Consider the following 24,446-nt stretch of genomic DNA (forward strand, 5'->3'; position numbering starts at 1 on the left):
GAAATCAGGCAGGAATCCACCTGTGATCAGGTCCTGGCTCACAGTCGAGATCAAAAAGGTTCTGACAGTTTTATGCAGATTACTGAAGTTCCCTCAGACAGGCAGGTTTGTACAAGAAGGACTTTGAGGCTATACGGGTGAAAACCCAGTTACAGAGTGCCAGACTGACAGTGCCGGACAGGCATGGCTTAAACGCTGATGAGGTAATTACCTTTTAAATTGGGGCAGGTGGCACAGACTGCTGCCCCGATCGTCAGGGCCAGATTTTGGTGTTCATAGGCCCGAAATGTGCAAAAAGAGGGGTAAACGCCAATTGAATTATTTTGAGTGAAGTGAGTTGAGCAACCATCACTTCATTACTTCTAGTTTCCAGAATAGCCGCTAGATGGCGTATGATTATTGATTTGGAGCACCTAGAGTCCATCGCAAGCAAGTTGTTTCGGCTCGTTTTTCGTTAGTCACTAATGTTTCCCTCCTTCGTAGGCCCTAAAAATTTCGTTGGCCCTAGGCACTGTGCCTTCAGTGCCTAATGGGAAATCCAGCACTGCGAATCATGTTCTCACCACTGTGAGGTGCTTGAATCATGTGTGAATGTGTCCAGTTCCCATGGTAAAAAGGGATTGTGAGCTCGAACTTGCACAGGAGTAACATTATGTGCATATTGAAATGAAGGTCAGCTAAATAGATCAAATAGGTCACTTTGCTTTTAAAAAAATGTTTTATTCATTTAGGTAAGTACACACAATATTGTGAAATTAAACATTAACACCAACTATGCCTCTCCTCATTTGTGTTAATATACTGTTCCATTTGTTTGCTTTGTCCAAGGCTGGAAAGAAATTCAAAAACATTAATGCCAGGTTATGTGTTCTCCCTGGGGGATGTTGCTGTGAATAAACTAAACACAGCATTTAAAATCCTGCTTCCCTACACAACTTTCACTGTATCTTTCTGCACTCATTCGGTAGGAAGTGTCAAACAACAATAGAAATTGTACACATAACTTTTAAAAGGCTTTCTTCATATTGTTCGTATTGCACAAGAGAGGTCTGTTTGAAGAAAGGGTTTCATAAATGACATCAGTCACGATGACCTCGGCCCCTCCCTTATGTTCAATGCTTTCTCTTTGGGTGCCAAAGCAAACAAACAGCAAAAGACTGCAATAATGAGGACATTATGCTGCATGATACACTAATCAGCAGCCCTTTAACTGGTGGAGTGGTGCCTGGCATTGCTGCTTCACAGTTCCAGGAGCTTTCTTCAGGTCTTTCCTCCATTTGGCCTCTATGTGGACTTGGCATGTCATTCCGGTGTTGCTGCTTTTTGCCAAGTGCACCTAGAACAGGCTGATTTTGTTTTAAATTTCCCTCCATTGTTTGATCTCTGGGTCCCTTGATGGAGTTGATTGGGCTCCCAAACTTTTTTCTCCCCACGGTCGGAAGACTTTGATATCACTCTCCCTTACGGCTTGTTCAGATTTTGAGACAAAACAAAGTCCTTTTATTCACTTTAAGAACATGGTTCAGACAACACATCTGGTGTTCATAGCAAACGACATACAAAGCAACGTTATGCATTAGCAGGTTGATTAAATAATGGTTGTAGTGAATTTAACTCCCATCACGGCCTGTCTCTGCACTTACAGTTGCAATGTGAAGAAAAGTCTTGGGTAAGATGAGGTTTCTGCTTCTTTCAAAGTCTCTTGCCCGGCATCTTTGTAAAGCATTCCGGAAATATCTCTCGTTTCCCTTCTTAAACGTAGGCATCTCTGTCAAAAGATCTTAGTATTCTGCTTCTGTTGTCTCTGGATTCTAAGATTGCTTTGCCTTTTCTGACCACTCGTGGGGGCCTCCTGTATGTATCTGTGGTTGAAGCAGTCTTATAGGGAGCTGATTTGTATATGTAATTGGACCTGAAATAAAAATAAATTATATCCATCAGTTTTTTTTCAGAGCATGTAATTCATGAGGTTGTTATATGGAGACAACATTTGTACCTCTAAAACCTGACTTATTTCATAAGATTGCATTCAGGCTGAAGAGGTGTGTACAACATGTCCAATGCATGTTTTAAACCAGAAAATAAACTTGGTGACTGCTAAGTGAGTTTCTTAAATATTTTGACATGCAGTTTTTTGCCGATATGTAGACATGTTGTCTACCTAGTGCTTACACAAGCTTTTGATTCATACATGATTAAAAGAGATTTATGAACACTGCTCGCTCCAGAAGGCATTCTGTTTATTTCACTGTATTATGAATGCTGAAATACAGCAAATGAAAAGCAGTTTGGAGGGCTCATTTACCTTCTTTCAAAATAAACAAAATAAACTCATACATATCATTCCTGAATTCATAAAATGGCTTCTTTTATGCAGTTTGATCTTAACTGTAAAATATATATATTTATATATAATATTATATATCATTTTATATGGTCATAATTCTGCTTTCTCCAGATCCTGCCTTACCTAGATCTCAGCCCATCTCTTCCTGCAAAGATACAGTACACAAGTCCCCCAACAATGAGCAGCGTAGAGCCTCCCCAGCCTACGAATACAGCAGCTCCAATTTCATACCTGAAGGAAAACAGTCATGCAGGATTGTAAGCTACATTTTAATTGAAAAGCAAAATAAGATCTGACAGGCTTTCCAGCTCTAGGCCTTTCTCACTGGTTACAAGGGTAGCATAAGCACTGAAACAGTACAATCTCACATCTTACATACAGTACTTGACCTGTCTTTGTTGACAATACCAGTATTTAAGAGCATTTATTTCTTGGTTATTAATTAAAATGTGTACATACGTACTTCTGAGCTTTGAAATTGGGATCTACAAATTCGGCTCTGATTTTGTTTCCATACCAGGAGAATGCTATCATTGATGTCAGGCCTGTTGAAAAAAACAATTTGTCTGAAAGTTTCCAAACACATGCTCGAAAAAAAAGCACAACCTTAAAAGACAAAAGATGTTTTTATTTACCCGCAATCAAGTAATTCACTCCTGCTGCAAAAGTAACTCTAGCATTGGCAATCTCTGATCCTCCGATTTTGGTGCACTTCATTCCAATCAAAGCAAGTACTCCACCAAAGAACCCCAGGATGATACCGGTAATGATTAGTGCTCGGCAGGCATGGATGTATTCTGTACATCAAAAAAAGCAAGACAAGCTTCTCTGAGCAATTTGCAGCAATCCCAAAATTACATTGAGAAGAATGTAGTAAAATTTAGACAAGCAGAGGTGATTTGCAGGTGATTGCTATAATCAGCTCACCACTCTGAAATTGCAAACAATACATTGTAACCCATCTTGCCCCCGAGAAAGTGACCACTCTCCTCAGATGAGCTCGTAGCCCATTGAATCTGATTTTCCTTCTCATTAGCATTTTGAAACATTAGCTAATTATTTGAACACTAAGGAAAGAGTTCATCTTTTTAATTAAAAACGTCAAAGCTGTGAATACAATTTAACATGACATTCCTTTTTTTTTTCTTCCTTTTTTGATGCACTATTTACCGGAAAACATTAATATGTTCACAAAATATTGCAACAGCAAGTTTTTCATACAGTGAAGACATCTATAGGTAACATCATTGATGATCAATTTTTAAAGTTACCCAGCACTGCTTACCTATGTAGGGAGTTTATTAAAATAATTTTCAACTCAGATCCTCACAATAGCCTTACCAAATACAGCTCAGGTACAGTACCTACTTTTCCACTTTTCTTTCAGCAACCTGAAGTCTGTCATCCTCTCTGGCTATTTTTAACTGTTATTTTTGGGTTAAAATGGATGTGGTTAGACATGAAACTGTAGGGTAACCCTTGAGCATTTCTGACTAGTGGCTAGGACTCTAGACTCTCTAATCAAGGGTTATGAGTTTACTGTAAATACCAGGTGCTCATTTTGTCCTGTGCACAGCATCAAATTCTGCTACTCACTTGTAGAACAGTAGAATTTAGTAGAATAGAATTTAGTAGAATCTCTGGGCTGAAATTAACACTAGTGCCATCTCAGAGGAAAAACATGTTAAAAAGGCAAAACTGCACTGAAGGGTTTGAACTGTTGTTTTGCCTACCTGGCAAGCAATGAGCGCATGGCAGGGTACACCCTGGACGGAGCGCCAGTCCATCGCAGGGCAAGTGCGAGCCAATCATACATGGGGACAATTTGGAGGCCACGGTAAAGGCTGAGGGGGGAAATATGGCCCAGACACCAGAATAACTCCCTACTCTTATCACAAAATGCCTGGGGATCTTTAATGACCACTGAGAGTCAGTACCTTGGTTTAATATCTCATCCAAAAGAGGGAAGGTTATTTGTAAGGATTAGAATTCTGGTCTGCTGTGCCAAGTGAATGAATGAAGTGGGTCCCCCTTACATGTGCGGCACCTCAGGATGATAATCCCAGAGTTATTCTTAACAAGCATTACCCAGTAGCATATTATCACACCAAAATGTATTTTACTTTGTCAGAAACTGCTAAATATTAGCAAGCAATGTACTGTATTTATTTAATACAAAACTGCAGGAATCTACATAACCAAGTCTGTTTTTCTGGTGTAGTATTTTTAAAAGTAAATCGTGATCTGTAGTATTCAAAGTGATTGTAGCAGAACTAAAATAAATAACAAAAATAATACATTTTCAGGTAATCATTGGTTTACAACATTTGGAAATTAAACTCCATCTTTAAATGATTAAACAAGGAACAGCACCCAATAATTAGAGACCTTTGCAGAGGTTTATAGATTATTTAGCTATTGTGATCTCACTTGGTTATGACCTGGCTGTAGGATGAGGAGGCTAAGATTTAGTGAAGAGTTAACCCAGTTGGGTACACCTTACGTAACTGTGGGGAAATGATGTTGGGAATGATTATGATTTAGAACAGCCATGTTGACAGTGGTTTGGTTGTTGTCATCTCTTCCAGTTTCCATTTATGAACTTCCATTTAATTTCAATCACAATTATTTAGAAAGGGTATTTTACTTATACTGAATAGTAGCATATGGTCCTAATTAACACTGTCCCTCTGGGTCTAATATTACCTGAATAGAAAGTTACAATGTATTTTTAGTGATGCTGATTTCTACTCTACCACTATTCTAATTACTGTCAGATTTCTCTGAGTTAATTAGCAATCAGTTGAACACAGATCTATCAGATCTATCAGAATCAGTTGCCGTCAACCTAAAACAAACATTAACATCTGATGGCCACCCTCATTCAGAAGGCAGAAGGCTATGTAAAGAATGCATAACTTAAGGGTACAAGCATAAAAAACAAGAATGATACCACAGATAGAATATATCACTAATAAAACAAATTGTAAAATTCTCCACTTATATATAATTGTAATAGAAGAGATGGAAGAGCAATAAGATATTTGTGACAGCAATTTCTAACTTACTTAAAATGTATTATTAAAATTATACAAAAAACGCTGTTCTGCTGGAATTCTTATGACATTGGTTTCCATATTAATTTTATGCAAAATATTCCAAAAATGTAACAATCTGAAAATCTACCTTATTCGATCAAGAACCATCTTCCCTGTAATGAGACAGTGTATTATTCACAGAACAGGATCTTCTCTAACGTAAACTTTAAAGCAAGGATTGGATAAAACCTGCTGTGAGAAACCAATGTTATCACAATTTCATTACAAATCCCAAATGTTGCTCTGTAAAAAAAAAAGATTAAATGATTTACCTGGTAGTGCCAGCAAGGAGGGAAATTCTTTGCAATCAGACACTCCGGTTGAATCAGAGATGCAGCTTTTCCAAAGGTTGGAGAAGTAGTTGGCAGTGGTGAGGACAATGCCATCAATACTGGAATAATTCCAGTATTCTGTTGGCATGGTGGAACAAACTAATATCCAGCCTGAAACACACAAGACAAAGCAACCAATTTCTGTGTACATGATCAGCTCTCTGTAATTCATTTTTTTTATTTCCTGAATTGAAGAAGCTTAAATCAGGCAGAGAAAGAAGTGAGTGCTTTTCTCGGTGAACTGCAGGTGAGTGTGACAACCCCACACCTACCCCAACTCCACCTTTAACTGCAGGGATCTCAGAACGTACTGTTGATATTGAGGGAAATCAGAGACTATACATTCACACTTGCCAAACTGGCTCATACTGCGTATTAAGGCTTTGACTTTCACCTCATTCAGTATGCCCCTATACTACTTTATCTTTAAGGATGAGTGTTTGTCAGGTTCAGTGACTGCTTTCTCAGGAGAATGCCCCATGGAGGTCATGGGGGAATAGTGCTGTGTTATCTATCTTTTAAATCAGGTGGCCACAAGAAAGGTTGTTCTCTCTCAGTGATCCTTTTCCAGATAAATTTCTACCCTCAATTCAGAACTGAAATGAGAATATTTGTATACGCATGAATACATTAATGATCTATAAATATTCATATAAACCTTCTTATTAATGTTATTAAGAATGTAAAGTCACTTTCTCAAATGAAAATACCACATTTTCTAATGATATTATTTTTGGTATTGTGAACGAGATTTTTATTTTCCTTAAATATTGTTTTTGTCCACACTGGCTTAACTATTAGGACATGATAAACAAACAAAGCTTAATTGCTGATGCAGTGATAATTATAAATTGCTTGGACTGAAGTCTCAGAAGCACAGGGTACAGGCAGTTCAGAACCAATATTGGATAAATTAGAAGTTCTGATAACCTAAATATGTAAGTTAAACCACACAGTGTTGACACAGGGGCAGCTATTATATTGGGTGATGAGATCAGGAAGAATACATAGATTAAAAAGATCTTATTGGAAGGTCTTATCTAGTACTGTAACAATGACAGTTGATAACACTAAAACACACACTATGTTATATTCATATTTCTAGCAAACTTTTGATAAAAGACCACATAAAAAGTGAATTCTCGAATAAAAAAAAAGGAATCCAGGGAAATATATGAAAATGTATCAAGAATTCATTAACTAGCAGTAAACAGTTTTTCATCTTAAGGGGAATAACCACTATCTCGGCTGATGTGACCCAAGGCTCTGTTTTAGTCCCATTGTTCTTCCTGATTTATATAGATGATTTCAATACTGTTATAGTCAGCTAATCATTTAAGTCTGCCAATATAAAAATAGCCATCGTGGCAAACACACTTAGCAAATTAAATTCTAAGGTGTAAAATAATTCCCACAGGAAGGACATGTTCTATACTGCAGATGTTGCTATACCAAAAAAAAAGATGTAGAAATGATTCAACAAAGAGTAATTGTCATAGTCAAATAGTATTAAGCAGCTAAATCTCTTCTGTCTAGAAGAAAGGTGATTGAGAAGAGCTTTGATCTAAGTACTGTTAATACATTTCTAGGAGCTATAGAAAGTGTCACCCCAGGGAGCTACCGTATTTCACTTTTAGTAAAAGTAGAAACACAGAGAAAATCATAACAATAGTGAATAGAAAACACTTCTTTGCACAAACAGTTGTGGGTATGTGGAACATGCTTGTTTTGGAAGCCCACTGTGTCCATAGATGTCCATTCCAGGCTTTTCAAGAATTAGTTCAAGGAAATGTATTTTAAGACATATTTAGTTAGTAAACTAGCAAATGAACTAGATGTGCTAAATGGCCTCCTCTTGTTTGTAGGTTTTATTTTGTATGTTTCATCAATCCATCACTAAAATCTGGAACTGTTCCCCTGGGGCTTAAATTTGAAGTGTAAAATTATCTTCATTGCTCCGATAAAAAATATCTTAGACTCCAGTGTGCTCAGTAATTATGGTATAAAATCTAAATTTCCATTTTTGGCAAAAGTTCTAGAAACCACTGTCTACTGTTCAGTATCAGGGTTACTTATCTACAAATATACTGAACGATTCATCATTTAAAATTAAAGAAATGTTCTATGCAGTTATGATATGTCAATTCATTTTCTAAAAATTACTGGTCTCGATAGATAGATAATATAGAATTTATGAAATTTTAAAAATACATAAAGCATTGTCTCACCACAACATGCATGTTATTGGGAGGCTATAGAGTAAGTAAATCTATAAAATAAGTTGGTCTGTAACAGTTAAGCCAATTCAAGCATGTGATGTGATATTTTCTGATATAATAAAAAAGTAAAGGTCATTTTGTTCATCTTTGTCTATCAAAATAAAGATGCTTTTAAAGGAAACGATCTGGCCTGGATATTCATATCTAATTGACACAATTTTGTTATACTAGTATACTGTATATTGTTTTCCTTGAACTTGAAGATGAGTCGTTAATTTACCAGACTGAGTCCCGAATTGCCAAAGAATGTGTTTCCAAAACACTGACAACAAACCTGTGATTTCTAAACAGTGACAAATCCACCTTCAAGAGAGGTCATGGCTCCTCAGGCTATAGTGGGGTGAAGAAAACAGGAGACACAGAAAAATGTCCAGCAGGTGGTGGAATTCATGGGATTGGACAGAAAGAAGGGAATCCTGTAGCACAACCTATACTTTAATTTTGTTTAAATCTGCCAAGACACTTATATCTTTAAATCAGTAAATAAGTTAGTGGTTCCCAGGGCTTTTTCTTTAGCTGGGAAAGATCAACATCTTTATTTTTCTGCTGATACTGGCATGATTACTAGTTCTTTTTCTGTGTGAATTCAAGGCTATCACTGCAAAAGATTTTATCAGTCTCTACCATTCCAGAAAACACATTTTTATCTGATGAATACCCACAACTAAAACCTATTAAGCAGGGTAGGCAGATTTTTAAACTTGCGTACTTGTACTGTATAACAGGAGCCTTGTCTATTGACTATGAATGATAATGGTAATTATAATACACTTATTTTGTATTACTGGAAAAAAACTCATGACTTCTTTTCTGTCCACCTCAGCAGCGTAGTTTACAGAATAATCCTTCATGCTTAAAATTTTAAAATTCACTTTTATTATTATATAATATTCTTTGCACACACATATATAAGATTATATTGATATATAAAATATATTATATATGAAAGAATTAGACTTCTGATTGTTTAAACAAACTTCTACAACAGCTACAATTTTTGAGAGAAACATTTGCTAGTTTCTTTTAAAACTTAAAAATACTGAATATGAGGGTGAGGTTTTATGCTCAAGGAAACTACACAAAATCTCAGGTAAGCATCATGGAAATATCTTCCTTTGACCTTTTGTTTTGAATAACCTACTATTTTTAGGTTTGTTTGTGGTTAAATAATAGTTTAGGGATGTATTATCTGGTCAGGACAAGGTGTTCAACAAAGCTGTACTCTCTTCTTTGAAGTAGGTTCTACTGCAAAGGCACAGATTGTGACCAATTCTTAACACTGACTGAATGCTTAAGCCACCAGATCAGGATCCCTTGCTTAATGTTAAATTGTTCTGGCAGAGCAATTCTACACTGACAGAAATACAGTATGTCTTAAATGTGCACTACATCTGACCCTACACTCCTTTACATACTACTGTAGATACATGACCGTCTGTCTATGTGAATGTGTTTGCAGTCCCAATACATTCAGACACATATAGCCTAGAGGTGGAAAAAACATTTCTGCATGATGTACAACAAATGTACAGTACATCCCATGTTTTTTCCATATTTCAGAGACCTATGTAGGAAAACTAGAGTTGGTTGTTTTATGCTGGATCTGCAAGAGGAATGCCATGGGACAGGTGTGCTTTGGTTAAATTGTTCTCAAAGGAGTCAAATGACTTGATTGATTTCTTTGTCTTCTTCTGAACATCCTCTACAACTAAGATGTGCATCACTGATCCTGAGTCATTAACACCATGTTGTCTCTATGGGGCCGAGGTGACAAACACAGCAGGTTTTTGCTCACGTTGTGACAGACGACTCTTGTATAAATTGCCCCCTTTATATAAAACAATTCTAAAACTCTGGAATCAAACTGTAGAGCAGGAGCAGGTCAGTGATCTTCTTCAGGATCCTGCCGGCATCATGCAAAGGTGAACTGCAAACTCCAAACCATCAGCAGCTTCCAATGGACCAGGTCCAGTGGACCAGGCACTTAAGTACTTATACCTAGTAATTACTTAATTAGCTATTTGGAATATTTAGAACAAAATGCAATAAATTGAAACTACTGCAGGAGCACTAGCAGAAACATAATGGACCTATAATCACAGGAAGCTAACAGAGCGTGATGGTGAAAAATACAACATCAGTTAGTACATAACTGTCTAGAGAGACAGATGGAAAAGATAGAAAAATTGTAGCTCTTTACATAATAAGGAACATTCAGGCACAGAAACCTAAAATAGAGGAATTAAGGAACTACCATCTAGATACATAAACTTTACAAAAACATTCATAGTGCATAGTGTTGGGTTAGTGTTATATAGTGCTATAGTGTTTTATAATAAAATCAGGAATTAACGTGTAAAGAAAGAAGGAGTTACCTGAGGCAATTTAAACTTTTCTCACATTGATTGGGAAATAAATCACTAGGGATATCAGCAACTGAAAATGAAATGGTAACCATGTCTCACAACAGGTTTATTGTGTTTCAGAGCATCCAAAAGAAAAAAGGCCTGTGTTTATATTGTCTTTTTAACTATCATTCACAAAGAGTGAGGAAACAGAGATGGAGAAAACATATACATACATATATACATATACATAAATATACACACATAAACATATGGAGGCTCACTTATTTTTGTCATGTGATCCGATCAGATTCATTGGAGAAAGCACTGATGCTTGGAATGGTCAGTGGAACAAGAAGACGAGGCCGCCAAAAAACGCTGTGGCTCGACCCATCAAACCTGACACTGGCTTAGGTATAGAACAGCTGAAAGGGAAAGTCCAAGACCGGAAAGCGTGGCGAGAGATGGCCTATAGAATCGCTGAGAGTCGGATCCGACTGACCAGATAACATCATTATCATGTGTTTGAACTGTGGGAGGAAACCAGAGCATCTGAGGAAACCCACACAAACTCCACACACATAGCAGCCCAGGAATTGAGCCCAGGACCCCAGCACTGCAGGACACCATTACTGCACCACCATGCCACCCTCAGGTGTTTACAGAGGAAGACACTGGCATCGTGTACCAAGCTAAACAAAAATATAATTCTAGATTAAATGATATTGGATTAGAGGTTTTGATTACATTTTTTAGCAAGAAACTGTTATGGATAAAAACAGGGCATACAAGATTGTATTTTTAGATTTTCAGAAGACATTTGATAAGGTCTTTGATAAAAGATTAATTCAGTTCTACTTAGAAGGCACTGAAAAGCATTAATGGTAATGTCTTTGAATTAAGAATGGGTTAATAAGTAAGAAAGAGAATATGGATAGATTGCAAATGCTCAAATTGCATTGATGGGTTTGTATGATGACCACTGCTCTTTACATCAGCGATCTAGGCTCTGGTTTAGCCAGTAAACCAGTCACATTCAAATTTGATACAACAGGAGGAGCAGGAAGATGCAGAGGAACACCAAAACAAAATTCAAGACTGGAAGGTAAGCGCTCAGTAGAAACTGCTCGCTAACAGATTTATTACATTATTTGTGTAGTACTAGAGTATTATGCAGTTGAAAAAACATAAACTATAGACATAAACATAGGCTATATATAGATATACATTAGGGAACTGATATTTAAGGAACTATATATGAACAAGAATTAGATGTTTATTTTTTGTGTAGAGAATGTGGTAAATAGATAAAACGACAAGCAGAATTCAATAGGTTTTTTGTTAAACTTGAACAATGTTTCACTTAGAATAATATGTACAACGTTGGTCACCAAGTTACAAAATAGAAATTGCTGCTCTGAAATTAGTAGACAGAGGAGTGAGCATATACATTACTGGGCTTAAAGGAAAATAATTTTCTGATAGGCTAAGAAAACTCAATTGTTATAATCTCTAATGTCTTTTAAGAGAAACCTGAGAATATTGAGAAAGTCAACCAAATGAACTTAATCAAAAGTGAAATGCAAATCAGAGAAGTGCATTTAAAACTGAGCACTGCAGAGGACTTCCTACATAATGGGTTATGAGCTACTCAGCCAACTATCAAAGATGATACACTGGCTTCTTTAAAAAGTAGAAGAAAAAAATATATATTAAAAAATCTATAGTATATATATATATGTTAACAAATATATTCTTTAATACATTCATAAAACTAACACCTACAAAACCAACTAAAAACATAGAATACAAATAACCATATTTCTGTGGCATTCAACCCCAAAGATGCTGAAAAGTCATTCAGTCCAATTAAATATGTTCTGACACCAAGTTACACAAAGGCATCTCTGTCTGAGGTCACTCCTATGTTTGTCCTGGAGACGGATCCTTTGGAAATTGTAGAAATCTTGGAACCCTCTGACTCTCTAGATCTTCTTGATCCATTGGAATATTTTCCATGTATGGTCCTGTTTCTGGATTTGGGGTGGACATAAGACATTGCACTATAAACGTAGGTTGAACTGCAAGAAAAACAAGTACAGCTGAATTATTGTTAGACTCTTACTGAACAACCATCTCTTGGCTTACAGTCATAACATATACAGTACAACAAAACAAGTCATTCATGTTAACGGGTAATAAATGTTGTTAAAGTTGGTTGCATGCCGAGTACAGTGGTTGAAGTTTTTTTCACTTTTTCCATACTGTATTCATCTGATAAAGAACTATAATAATAATAATAATAATAATCATCATCATCATCATCATCATCGACATTGCATGTAAATGTGCCTTGTATTTTTATATGTACATGTAGGAGGGAGCCCACATCAAACTGAGTGTAGAACCTACTTGGGTGACATGAGGCTGCATTAGACACCAGCAGACCCACTACACAGCAAATCATGTGAAAAAGCGAAAAGCTGTTTCACCAATTAACCTCAAATAACCACATTATGCAAGCCCAAGGTGGAATTTAGCCAGACCCCTGGGGTTAACTGTGTTAAGGTCTGATCCAAAGGACATCACCTTCCACATTACAGTATCCCTGAACACCATTCTGGAAGATTGTATCCCAGGACAGACTCGGTCTTACTTACAGTATATTCTCAAGCTACAAGATTTTAACACTGCAGGCTTTGTGAAAATATTTGCTCCCCCAACCAAGAACTAACACAATGCTAAGAATGTTCTAGCATTAGTATTCATGTTAATACATTTTTAACAAACAGATTTATGGAAATTTCCAAGATTTATGGAAATGATGTACAGCTAGATGTTTTCTCTCTCCACTTATGCTAACACTCCACTGTTAGCCTTATTGAAACTTATAAAATTAGGACACTAAACAATTTTCCTATGAACATTTTTAAGCTAATGAAAACCAATTTTCAAAAAGAGGATCGATCCAAAGTATAATCTGTGTTTTGAATGGTTCCTTGGGTGAGGATTTAGTGCTAAGCTTAAGAGTAATTTTAATCATAGTTATATTTGATTTTTTTAATTTGACATTTAAGGTAATGTTTCTAACATTGCATCTCACCTTTTGGGGAAGATATCTTTCAGGATAGAGACAGCATAAAGAATGGCTCCTCCCATTATCAAAAAAGCACCAACTAATCCAAGGAATATGGGGGTTCCTGGAATAAATCTGTAAAAAAGTGCATAGTTAATTTCTTATTTACGACATTAAGACGTTTCTCTGGATTCATTAAATGTTTATGGTGAAGTAAATTGATATACCCTTTTCTGAAAAAGTAGAAGCAAACACCTAATGTTAAAAATTTGAAAATAAACATTTGAACTTGTTTTAGTACCTCTTAAATTAGAATACTGAAATACTTTTGTAACACCTTTCTAATTCATTTCTCGGTGGATTTTCACAATAGTACAGTAGTGACGTAATTGCAGTTTACAAGATTCAGCAAAAATTGATATTACTGAAACATTCAAACATTCAATATTTATCTTATGAAAACAATTACTGTACATAGAAGAAAAAAAACATATAGTACAGTATATGAAGACCAGTGATTTGATATGCAGTCAGAAATTAAAGAACAGACTACATATATTGCACTTATGTGACAGAAACATTTTCTTTTATAGTTTTTATTGTTTTGGCCAATCTATTCTGTCCCGAAGCAATTCAAAATGTGTTTCTCTGATTATACTATTATACTAGATCATAAACACAATTTATTAATTGTGAAGGAAGTGCAGTGCTTAAGAAAATTCCAATGTATATTTGCAAATACACATTCAGGCATTAAAAACTATTTTAAAATATGCTAAATAAATAAAGACTAATGGTTCCAATATTCGCCCAATAATTTATTGCACTTTCAGTATATATTTAATTGTCTTGATAAGAACACAAAATCTGAATTATTGCCTTGCATTTCTCACAATACTGTCTTATTAGATGCTGAAAATAGAAACTGTAAATATTTGGAGATAATAAACATGAATATTAAGATGTTTAAAATACCACTGCCATTGTGTGAGATTTTGAACTTTAAAATAAAATCTGTTTTATTAAGTCCACCAGGTGTACCTACCATTTGTTTTACAGATTATGGATATCAATATTCTAAATGGCATGTGGAGAATGAGAGATGCAACCAAATATTAAAAATAAAAGCAAATCCCCTTGCAAATCATGCTAAGCACACTATTTTGATAAGTACATAGTATTAAAGAAGACTACAAATTAAGTTCATGCATAGTAAACTTTTGAAATATAATTATGTACCACATTTTTGTTTCTCACAGCTGTAACAGCTTACAGTGCCTTACTTCTCTGGGTGGAAAACCAAACCCTGACAGCAATAAATAGTAAAATAACTAAAATTCCTTTGTACCATATATGGTTATTAAAACCTTTGGAGGTTGTGGAATTTGTTTTTTAAATACTATTCACAATTTCAGTCAAAACTTTTCCCACCTGAAAAAATGTAAGCAATTAGAAGTATTTTGAACATGGTCAAGCAGCGCATTACACAAGATACAATTAAAGGCATGTCATTATTAAAAACAAAAAATACAACCCCTGAACAAAACCCCCAGAATTCTACAGTTTATCACTTACTGTAGTCCAGTGACAGTTGGGTTGAAGGTATCTGTAGCAATTTGGTTTATGTACAAGCAATATCCAGCACAGTTTGACAAACCTGAAAAAGATATTTCAGCGATATCGTTATAAGGTGGAAACAAAAAAATGCGCCCTTAATAAAGGTGCGCAGAATTTTCAAATTTCATACGATTTTACAATATGTGCTTTTCTTCCAGTTCTAATTTTTGTTTGAAACATGATTTCACTGTATTGGATTAAAGCACTCTTAGCAAAAACTCGCTGATTTGGGTATCTTTCACACCTTAGCTCGCACCTTCGAAACCAGTGACTGCACACAGGGGACAACGAAAATTATAGGCAGACTTCCTTGAATTTCACTTTGCCTACACTTACAATGCACTGCAATATTTCTTATCTCCCTTCCACAGTTTTCAGTATTGAGCAGCTTGAAGAATGTCTCCCATTATAGAGTAGAGAAACCACATTTTAACTATGGTATTCAACACTTAATGTTTTAAAATGTAATACAAGAAATTTGTTAATACTTACCACCAACAAAATGAAATACTGCTGCTATGAATAACACTTTATCCTTGGTTTTGTCATTTCCCCCAATGAAAGTACACTCCATCCCCAGGAAAGCCAGGATGGCTCCAAAAAATCCCAGGGAAAGACCGATCATCACGAGACCCCGGACACCTTGGATATATTCTGTTCAAAACAAATCAATGTCAGTGCCAATTGAATTTCATGTGTATTCATATGGAAATGTAATAATACAGTATATGGTTGAAATAGTGACATTTCCTAGATCTTTATAAAGTGGGGATAATTTTAGGTCTTGATTTTGCAGTGTTCAGGAAGCTTTTGGGTTTTGTTTTTGATTTGCCAAATTTTGGATTTAGTTTTAGGCCTACTGAAATTCATAAAGGACAGTTTCTAAATTAAACCAATGCAGTTCAAATTTGATCAACAACAGGAAGATTTTGCAAAACAAAATCTTTTGTTGGCATATGTACTGGGAGAAGTATTTCTGCTTGGATGCTAAACATTTTAAGTATGCATATTCTGGGGAACAGTTGGTTTTCATTGAGTGTTAATGTGAACAACTGAACCACAGTCACTCTGTTGTATTCCAGTACATTCCTGTGAGAGTTTTTGTGTGGGTCTCCAGAGCTAGAATTTATTTTTTGATGGAGGATGAGATCATGACAAGGCATCAAAAGTCTGATAAAAATATATTGGATTTTATTAATCGTACACTGAACTGATAAATATACTTTATTAACACAGATGCAATTGTGTATGTTCTAGCATTTCTAAAAAATAGTTATTTTGTTTGATTGAAAGCAATACTGCTTGAGAAAAGAAAAGGAAAATTATAAATAAAAACAGTGTTCCAATAAAGATATACATTTAATGTTTGCCACTCTGTTTTGAACTAAGGCTGCTAATAGCTAAAAAGGTTTAAAACTACTGCACATTTGATGTAATTTGATGTGAAAACACAATACTGGAACTCAAAAGTCAAGCTTCATGGTTGTCTTTATTTGTGAGGATGATTAACATACATTAAAATATAAATAAATGTGTTATTAAAACATAGTAAATATTAATGTTTATCATTCTAACACCCCTTCAAAATCCTTGGTGCAACCCATTGGTTTATTCTAGGGTGTTCTAGTAACTGTATAGACACACTGGAAGTATTCTGTCAGAATATTGACACACATCGCTCCTATTTTCCCAAGAGCTGTCCGGCTCCAAATAGCTCCGGGGAAAGGGTATGTGTTGCCCTCACTTACATCTGAGGCTCTGCAATGTGTAGCAGAACTTTTCTTGCCTGAATGTATCCAGTGGTCTGCTTCAAGACTAGCTTTGCATCCCGAACTCTACAGAACTTTGACTTCCACAGTTACTTGTGGCACAGTTTCTTTCTAAACTTTTTAACTGCACCTCGATATTTGCCCCTCAGAGATGTTACAGATATGTGGGCCCCCACACTGTGAAGTCTACACAGCAAGGCTCACATCTTGTTTTATTTGAGAAGGCAATACAATGTCAGTGAATGTTGAAAGACATTATTTAAAAGGCCATTGAGAAGAATGCAATAAAAATAATTTGTATGACGTATATTCCTGATTCAGAAGTATAGAATATGACAAGGGAAGTATCAAAGATGAACAAGTGGAAAATTGTTACTACACATTAACAAGCTTTGTTAAAGGATGCAATAGGAAAGGCAGCAAATGAGAAAAAGAAAAAAATACATACTCTCCACTCCCCACAACACTGCGAAGTCTCTGCAGTTAACCACCGCGGTTGAATCAATGAAGCAGTCCTTCCAGAGGTTAGACCAGTACCAAGCTATAGAGATGATGTTGCTGCCACCCTTGCCCCCAATCTCAGCCACTTTCCAGTGATCCATGGCCATAGTACAAGCTACAAAGATCCAGCCTGTGGTCGACACAAGAAAGCCAAATATCTGTGCCAGCCTTTTCCTCATAGTTTTTCACAAAGAATAGAAGGCACCTTCCCTTCTCCGAGCAAGAAATGGCATACACTCTAGTTCTGAGGGCACCAAGGAGGGGAGTGGAGAGAACTCTAAGGTAAAGTATAAGATGAGTTCTGACTGGTTGAGGCTGGATCTGTTAGGTGTAATCACTATTGTTTTTTTTTTTTAATGTTCATAGCTTATAATAGCCACTGTTTAAAAGGGGTGGGGTTAAACTGTCCTTGTACATCTTTACAAATGGTTTTCCAGGGCTGCATTTGCTGACAAGAACTTTCCCTTGCTCTTATGTTTGTGGTTGGATCACATTTTACTATAGTGTGGATGAGGAGTTTATGCAATCTTATGGTGATATTTACTGTCAATTGTTCATTTTCTTATGGGAAACATGAAATTTATTTACTTGCATAAGCAGGGCAAAATAAATTAATGTTCCATTTGTTGAAACATAAAGTCTGTAGGACCACAACATGTTTTGGTATTTAAATGTTTTTTGTGATTCGCTGTTTGTGTTGTCTGTTCGCCTGAGCTCAATCAAAATAATAAGGCAAAAAACATTGTTTTAATAGTGTGTTTGCCTCCTGAAGTCAATGAGTATGAACAGTAAACAGTAAACAGATAACACCTTAAATGCTCAAAATGTTCTAGATAAAACAAAAGAATCAAAAACAAATACTGAAAATACAGGTATGATAAATATTGAGAGGAGCAGGACAGTGTTCAGCAATTTTTTATGTTTAAAAAAATAGTAATGGCATGGTGGTACACTAGTCAGCATGGCTGGGGCAATTTTGGACCTGGGTGCTATCTGCGCGTATTTTGAATGTTTTTCCTGTGTTCACATGGGGTTCCTCCGGGCTCTCCATTTTCCTCCCATTGCTTGCTGAGGCCCAAGTTCTCCTGCAACCCTGAATTGGATGAAGTGTTAGATGGAAGGATAATCAAATAATATAAACTGGGAATAACTGCCACCTTAAATTAGGTTTTGCACATGTAAATCAATTATTTGAGTAAATGTGTAAAATAACAACACAGCATAACATTACATTATATGCATGATGATGTCCTTTCAAAGTGACCTGATAGGTTTGTGTCCTGTACCAACAGAGTTGCAGAAATACTTTTTGAACCTTGACCACGGTGCAGTGGAAATGTCAGCACTTTGCAGATGTCACCTACAATTTTGTTTTGTACCTCATATGCTGCTAAAGACCTCTGGCTCCCTCTTGTGGCAAGTTAATGGGTTTGTTCAAAGATTTTTGTTTGCAGATATTTTATCTCACTGTCTGGGAGGAAAACTAAACCTTGACTGCAAGAAAAAGTAAAATAAAAAATCATATTGGTTATTAAAATCTTTTGAGGTAGTGGAAAGAGCACCTTTAATGATATTCATACTTTCCGTCAAACATTTTTTCACCTGAAAAAATGTAAGCAATTAGAAATATTTTGAACATGATCAGGAACCAGACACAACACTTAAAGCCACAGAGATAAATGTTAACAAGGCCATTATTTTTGGATAATTTTGTATCACATTAGAGGAGCAGTCCTCACTCAGTTATGTCAGTAATGTTTAAATTATGTCATGGAGAAATAGATCTGAAGGAAAACCAGAAGCCTCCGTGGTTTGCCAGGTCTAGCAATGAGAATCACAGGATTAGAGTTAGATATCTACAAAATAGGACCTGTACCATATCCATTCATTTTCTAAATGCTTCTTCCAATTCAGGATCGCAGGCGAGCCAAAACCTATCCTAACAAATAACAGGCACAATGCAGGGTACACACTGAACAGGACACCAGTCCATCACAGAGCACACACGGACACAAACATTGACATGCACACTCACACCTAAGGCTAATTTTCCCAGAAGCCAGGTAACCTTTGGACTGTGGGAGGAAACCAGGGAACCTGGGGGAAACCTACCTGAACGTGGGGAGAACATACAAGCTCCACACAGATAGAACCCCAGATTCAGAATTGAACCCAGGGCCTCAGAGCTGCAAGACAGCAATACTAACCACTGCACTGTCGTACCACTGCCTGTACCACATCTTTCTTCAATTTTGCCTTTTTTTCTTTACATAAACACATAGTAAAGTATAGTGTAATATACTGTACAGCTAGGATCTTGCTGTTATGTGTCACACCAAATAAAACAAAGAAGTTAAATGCAAATAATTAGCTTTTACCATCTGTTTTTCTTATTTGTCCTTATTTGTTACTACCTTTAAGAAGTAATAAGCTAGAAATGCAAACAGCACCAGGTGTTTAACTGCTTGTCAAGACTCTGCAGAAAGAAAAAGAATGATTCTGATTAAACAAACATGAAAACAATTATTAGTTGTGAGTGGGAGGATAACAACAGCCAGCTGCATCAGAGTCCTATCATATTTGCATGTATTACACATAACACAAGTTCCAAAGGTAGGAGAAGTAAACATCATCTGCTTGCTTAATTTTGTACGCCTAACAGGTCCAGGCGCAGGACCTTCTTCCACCACCATCCTGCTGTCATTATCTTCCCGTCAACCATATTCATACATAAGAATTTTTGTCAAACTGAGTCCTCTGGCTTCTATAAGCTTCTGATCTTGGGTCCCCGGATGTGCTTAGCAGGCCTGAATTCGAGGAGCGAACGGATCCTTCAGAGTCCGAGTAGATCACTCTGCAAGGGTGTCAGACAGAGTGGATTACTTTTGGGACAGATTCCTTACTCAGGTAAATCAGCTACTGTTATTAGGATGATAAATCTGCTAGTACATACTATGTGGCCATAAAAATACAGTACACCAGATCACACTACACTACTACCCGTTTTGTTTGATTTTGCTTTTTAGATATTGTTTGAACGTTAAAATATCAAGAAGCTGTCCAAAGGACAGCCCTGACTGTCTGGCAGGAATGTCAAGTAAAATAATGGTAAAATACTTGCAATGGTTATATAGCAGCTTATTCATAGTTTTACAAATATTCAAAATCTTACAGTTAGATGTACAGTAATAATACAATACTGCTAAAGACGACAACAGATGTTAGGTTGGAAGCAGACGAGACATTCCCATTACATTTCATTTTTGAGTTTTAACATAGTCCCCCAAAATTTATTTCATAAAATTGACCATTTAACCGTATTTAATATCACGATTATTTATTTGCTTAGCAGACAGTTATTAACCATTTGCAAGGATGACTTACAAACTATAGAAGGTTACAAGAAGTGATAGTAGATAGGATAACATAATAAATTAAATGAAAAGAACTAACAAAATAAAATGACAATAAGGCTGGCAGGGTAAATCTGGACTTGCAGCGTAAACTCAAAAAATGAAATAGCAAAACAATAAAACAGTATCACGCACACAGGTTTATAGCACCTCAGGCGTTCTTTCATATATATTATATTTCTTGCACAACAGCTCTAGTCTCCCCCCCATCTTTGTCACTTGCCAAAGCATGATAAATGACTATAAATTTAATCCCATTTTTAAATCACTTCAGCGCTGTCACAATTCTAGGCAAGCTTCATTTTCACAGATGCAACAACACCTTTGAAACCTGGTAAGAACTGTTAAACAATTGCATACAGCTACATGTACAGCCACTGCCCTGGGGAACACTTGTGTTATACACATTTATAATAACCACAGATTTTACTGAAATATTATTATTATAAATAACATTGTTTAACAAACATGCTTTTGTACCCACCTTGGCTCAAAAACTAGCTTTCCCACTGAGATGCTATAAAATATACCTCCTGTGATGCAAAGCATAGAGCCCACCCAGCCAAGAAAAAGAGGAGTTCCTAAATTAAACCTGGAAAAAACACAACATTTAAATACATAGAAAAGGATATATAATTTTCCATCTGCCTTTCTTGATGGTGAGCTTTAGAATATATATTTTATTTATATATAAAGTTATATATATAAGTTAAAAAACTATTCAAGAAACAAATGCAAAGTACAAATATTAAAGAGTATAATGAAAATGATTAGTAGAAACAGGTACTGAAAAATTACAGCTGCCTGAAAACAAATCAAACACATTCGGTATAACAATACTTAAGCACTACACCTGTCTAAGAGTAATCTAGAACTTTTTGGAAAAGATCTAGATTCCATATTTTAGATCTGAAATGAGCAATTATTCTGTCAACTGAATGTGTTCACATCAACACTAATTCAGAAACTGGATCTGCCAGAACATTCTTTTGTTTCTTGCTTTCCACATACAGTACTTAATGAATGGAATGGACAGAACAAAATTTTGAGAAATAGTGGAATAGATTTCTCTGCATCCCATTTGATAATTCTGTTCTAATGATTGCCTTCATTAGTGCTATAGCAATGACATAGCAAAGCACACTGCTTCCTCTTTGGTTTCCAGTCAGTCAGGCCTTCTTTCTGGATAAAATACTGTTGATTTTTTTGCATACTTAATTTATTTTTGTTTTCAAAATTACACACCTGTTAAGACCAATGTCTCCTTAAATATTCTGTTTTTTTTATTACTCACTCATTCTTCATCACTATTCTTATTAATATTAATTATGTACTATCACTGATAAGCTTGTTTTAATCTCAAATGATCTCAAAGGAAGGGATCCACATCACCCACTACTGAAGTCTAGCACCATGAACCCAGTTCTGTGATGTGCAGAAGCCGTAGTTCAGCCTCTCTACACAGCAGATTAAGTGGAGAAAACAGAAATCACTTCACCAAGTAATTAAAGGGGAATTTTAGTTAGAGCAGACTGTTTAAGCCTGCATGGGGTTTAGTTACGATAATGGGGCTAATACTCCTGTTATTTTGTATAGTGTTGTAGAATCTTTGGATCTTTAATGAGCAAATAATAATCTTGATATAATATCTCATTCAAAGTATGTCCTACACAGTCGCCTGTTACAATATTGACATATTGGTTTGGAAATTCTGATCCAGAGGGAAGAATGCCACCTATTGGTTCACCAATTACAGCAGTGACCTGATTTTCCTTCAAGGTCTCCCATTAGGGTATAGTTATGACCAGATCCAGAATAACTTTACTTCAGAGACCTGACAAGTTCTGTCTAGAGGTGATAATGCTGTCATCATCAAAAACAACACAATCATAGCTTACTGCTACATACTGTTCATTAAACATGCTTTATTGTCATTACAAGTCCCTTGTCTTGGTACTTACTTTAGCCCTTGAAAAGCGGGATTAAAATATTCTCCTGAAACATTGTTTGCATATACAACATATCCAGAGAAAGATGACAATCCTGTGAGAGAAAAAGGAAAGTCAACACTGTAATGGTTATATTTAAGATGTGCCTATATATTAAATATTTAAAACAATGAAAAACTCTTTACCACTAAGAATATGGAACACTCCTCCAGCAAAAGTAAATTTATGCTTGATCTTCTCTTTGCCTCCAATGTAGGTACATTCCATTCCAATCAAAGCTAGAACAATGGCTAAAAGGCCACTGACGAGAGCACTAATGAGGAGGCCTCTGACAATCTGGATGTGATCTGTTTAAAATTAAAATGGTGATATTCTTTATTCGTGAAACCTCTAAAATCATTTTGAACTAAATGAAAAAAAAATAATTTGCTCTGCTTTTTCATCCATTTATTCATTTTCTATAAAATAAAATACTTTCTTAAAAAAAGACTTCATCCAATTCAGAGTTGCCAGGTTGCCTATCCTGGCAAGCAACAGGCACAAGGTGGGGTACACCCTGGACAGGATGCCAGTACATCACAGGGTACACACAGACACAGACACACTCAAAATCAAGTCAGTCTCAATTTTTTAAATAAAAGCCAATTAACCTACCAGCATTAATTAACCATCTGCATAGCTACTATGCCACCTTGCTGCCTGCTATACATTTTTTCTGTGTGAAAATCTCTTTTTACAAAGATGAAGGCTATCTCTTTTATGAAAAGTCCTGAAACAAATCTATTATTATTTTATATTTTTATAATACTTAAAACTTCACGTACAAAACATTTTTTAAGAAAGTCTTTTATTTTACACAAAGTAGCTCAACCTTTGAAACCTTTTCTCTATGCATTAGTAAATATGTACAAATATAAACCTATACACATTTGACAGTAATGTGTATATATTTGACAGTCGGTGGTAAACCCTCAAGAAGACTTGATGAGCTAAAAGTGAAATATAAAATGACAATCTGAGTAAAACCTACTTTGTATGTCCATCAGTACAGCTCTGTAGATATTTAAACAGATCACTTGTGAAAAGAATGTCACAGCAAAAAGAAAAATACATCAACACTTTCTACACTGTGTTGTATAAAGGTAAGATCAGGATGGTAAAAATGTGGTTAAAAACATGGTTAAGTAGAGGTATTGAAACAAACAGCAAAGTAACTGCCTGGTTTACACAAAGGAAATCCAAGAGAAAATGAACTTGAGCAACCTTCTGTACAAGCTGCCAGTTGCGATCACTAAAAATAGTCAAACAAAATGTCAAAAACAGCAGAAGGATACATACTATCCACTGCCCACAGCACAGGGAAATCAATGCAGTCGGTCACAGCAGTTGAGTCAGTGTAACAGGCCCTCCAGAGACTGGACCAATACCAGATGATAGAGATGATGTTGTTGCCGCCCAGGCCTCCCAGCCCACAGATCTTCCAGTACTCCATGGCCATGGTGCAAGACACAAAGATCCAGCCCAGAACTGTGAAGAGAAAGCCAAAAATCTGAACTATCCTGATCTTCATTTTCATACAAATCTCAAAAATACGGTAGATTTTTTAAATTAGGAGATTACTCCCTTTCACACAGTGGCCAAATTAACCAAAACGTTTTATCTGAAGAGTTACTAACTAATTCGAGCCTTAATCTCGGACTCCAGCCTCATAAGAGCTGAG

At 35.9% G+C, this 24,446-nt stretch overlaps 3 protein-coding genes across 5 annotated transcripts; all 3 read right to left on the minus strand.

Annotated features, from left to right (window-relative positions):
- Nucleotides 1–699: 699 nt before the first annotated feature.
- Nucleotides 700–6,151, minus strand: LOC102684481 (claudin-10-like). 2 transcript variants are annotated; one of them, XM_015363644.2, is made up of 6 exons: nucleotides 6,050–6,151; nucleotides 5,718–5,888; nucleotides 2,983–3,144; nucleotides 2,811–2,892; nucleotides 2,471–2,578; nucleotides 700–1,912 (listed from the first exon to the last, which is right to left on the minus strand). In XM_015363644.2, exons 2-6 carry the CDS (start codon nucleotides 5,863–5,865, stop codon nucleotides 1,753–1,755), a joined length of 660 nt encoding a protein of 219 aa, XP_015219130.1. In that variant the 5' UTR covers nucleotides 5,866–5,888; nucleotides 6,050–6,151; the 3' UTR covers nucleotides 700–1,752. The 2 variants fall into 2 exon arrangements, with proteins under 2 accessions (XP_015219130.1, XP_015219129.1); XM_015363643.2 differs by having other exon boundaries at nucleotides 5,718–6,136.
- A 4,359-nt stretch (nucleotides 6,152–10,510) lies between these two features.
- Nucleotides 10,511–17,651, minus strand: LOC102684283 (claudin-10-like). 2 transcript variants are annotated; one of them, XM_015363642.2, is made up of 5 exons: nucleotides 17,312–17,651; nucleotides 15,587–15,748; nucleotides 15,053–15,134; nucleotides 13,505–13,612; nucleotides 10,511–12,434 (listed from the first exon to the last, which is right to left on the minus strand). In XM_015363642.2, the coding sequence occupies exons 1-5, from the start codon at nucleotides 17,541–17,543 to the stop codon at nucleotides 12,293–12,295; spliced, it is 726 nt and encodes a 241-aa protein (XP_015219128.2). In that variant the 5' UTR covers nucleotides 17,544–17,651; the 3' UTR covers nucleotides 10,511–12,292. The 2 variants fall into 2 exon arrangements, with proteins under 2 accessions (XP_015219128.2, XP_006639069.2); XM_006639006.3 differs by having other exon boundaries at nucleotides 10,511–12,482; nucleotides 17,312–17,645.
- A 142-nt stretch (nucleotides 17,652–17,793) lies between these two features.
- On the minus strand, nucleotides 17,794–24,446 carry LOC102684085 (claudin-10-like). Its single transcript, XM_006639005.3, has 5 exons — nucleotides 24,065–24,446; nucleotides 22,912–23,073; nucleotides 22,739–22,820; nucleotides 21,262–21,369; nucleotides 17,794–20,218 (listed from the first exon to the last, which is right to left on the minus strand). The coding sequence occupies exons 1-5, from the start codon at nucleotides 24,300–24,302 to the stop codon at nucleotides 20,089–20,091; spliced, it is 720 nt and encodes a 239-aa protein (XP_006639068.3). The 5' UTR covers nucleotides 24,303–24,446; the 3' UTR covers nucleotides 17,794–20,088.

Source organism: Lepisosteus oculatus, chromosome 15 (assembly GCF_040954835.1).
Source record: "Lepisosteus oculatus isolate fLepOcu1 chromosome 15, fLepOcu1.hap2, whole genome shotgun sequence".
NCBI lineage: Eukaryota > Metazoa > Chordata > Actinopteri > Semionotiformes > Lepisosteidae > Lepisosteus > Lepisosteus oculatus.

Coding starts and splice junctions, on each gene's coding strand:
- LOC102684481 (XM_015363643.2), bottom strand. CDS start 5,949: ATGAATTACAGAGAGCTGATCATGTACACAGAAATTGGTTGCTTTGTC. Junction 3,145..5,717: donor CTCCTTGCTGGCACTACCAG/GTAAATCATTTA, acceptor TTTGATGTACAG/AATACATCCATGCCTGCCGA. Junction 1,913..2,470: donor AGAGATGGGCTGAGATCTAG/GTAAGGCAGGAT, acceptor TTTTTATTTCAG/GTCCAATTACATATACAAAT.
- LOC102684283 (XM_006639006.3), bottom strand. CDS start 17,543: ATGAGGAAAAGGCTGGCACAGATATTTGGCTTTCTTGTGTCGACCACA. Junction 15,135..15,586: donor AGTATTTCATTTTGTTGGTG/GTAAGTATTAAC, acceptor TATCTTTTTCAG/GTTTGTCAAACTGTGCTGGA. Junction 12,483..13,504: donor AAAGATATCTTCCCCAAAAG/GTGAGATGCAAT, acceptor TTTTTCTTGCAG/TTCAACCTACGTTTATAGTG.
- LOC102684085 (XM_006639005.3), bottom strand. CDS start 24,302: ATGAAAATGAAGATCAGGATAGTTCAGATTTTTGGCTTTCTCTTCACA. Junction 23,074..24,064: donor TGTGCTGTGGGCAGTGGATA/GTATGTATCCTT, acceptor AATTTTAAACAG/ATCACATCCAGATTGTCAGA. Junction 21,370..22,738: donor CCCGCTTTTCAAGGGCTAAA/GTAAGTACCAAG, acceptor TGTTTTTTCCAG/GTTTAATTTAGGAACTCCTC.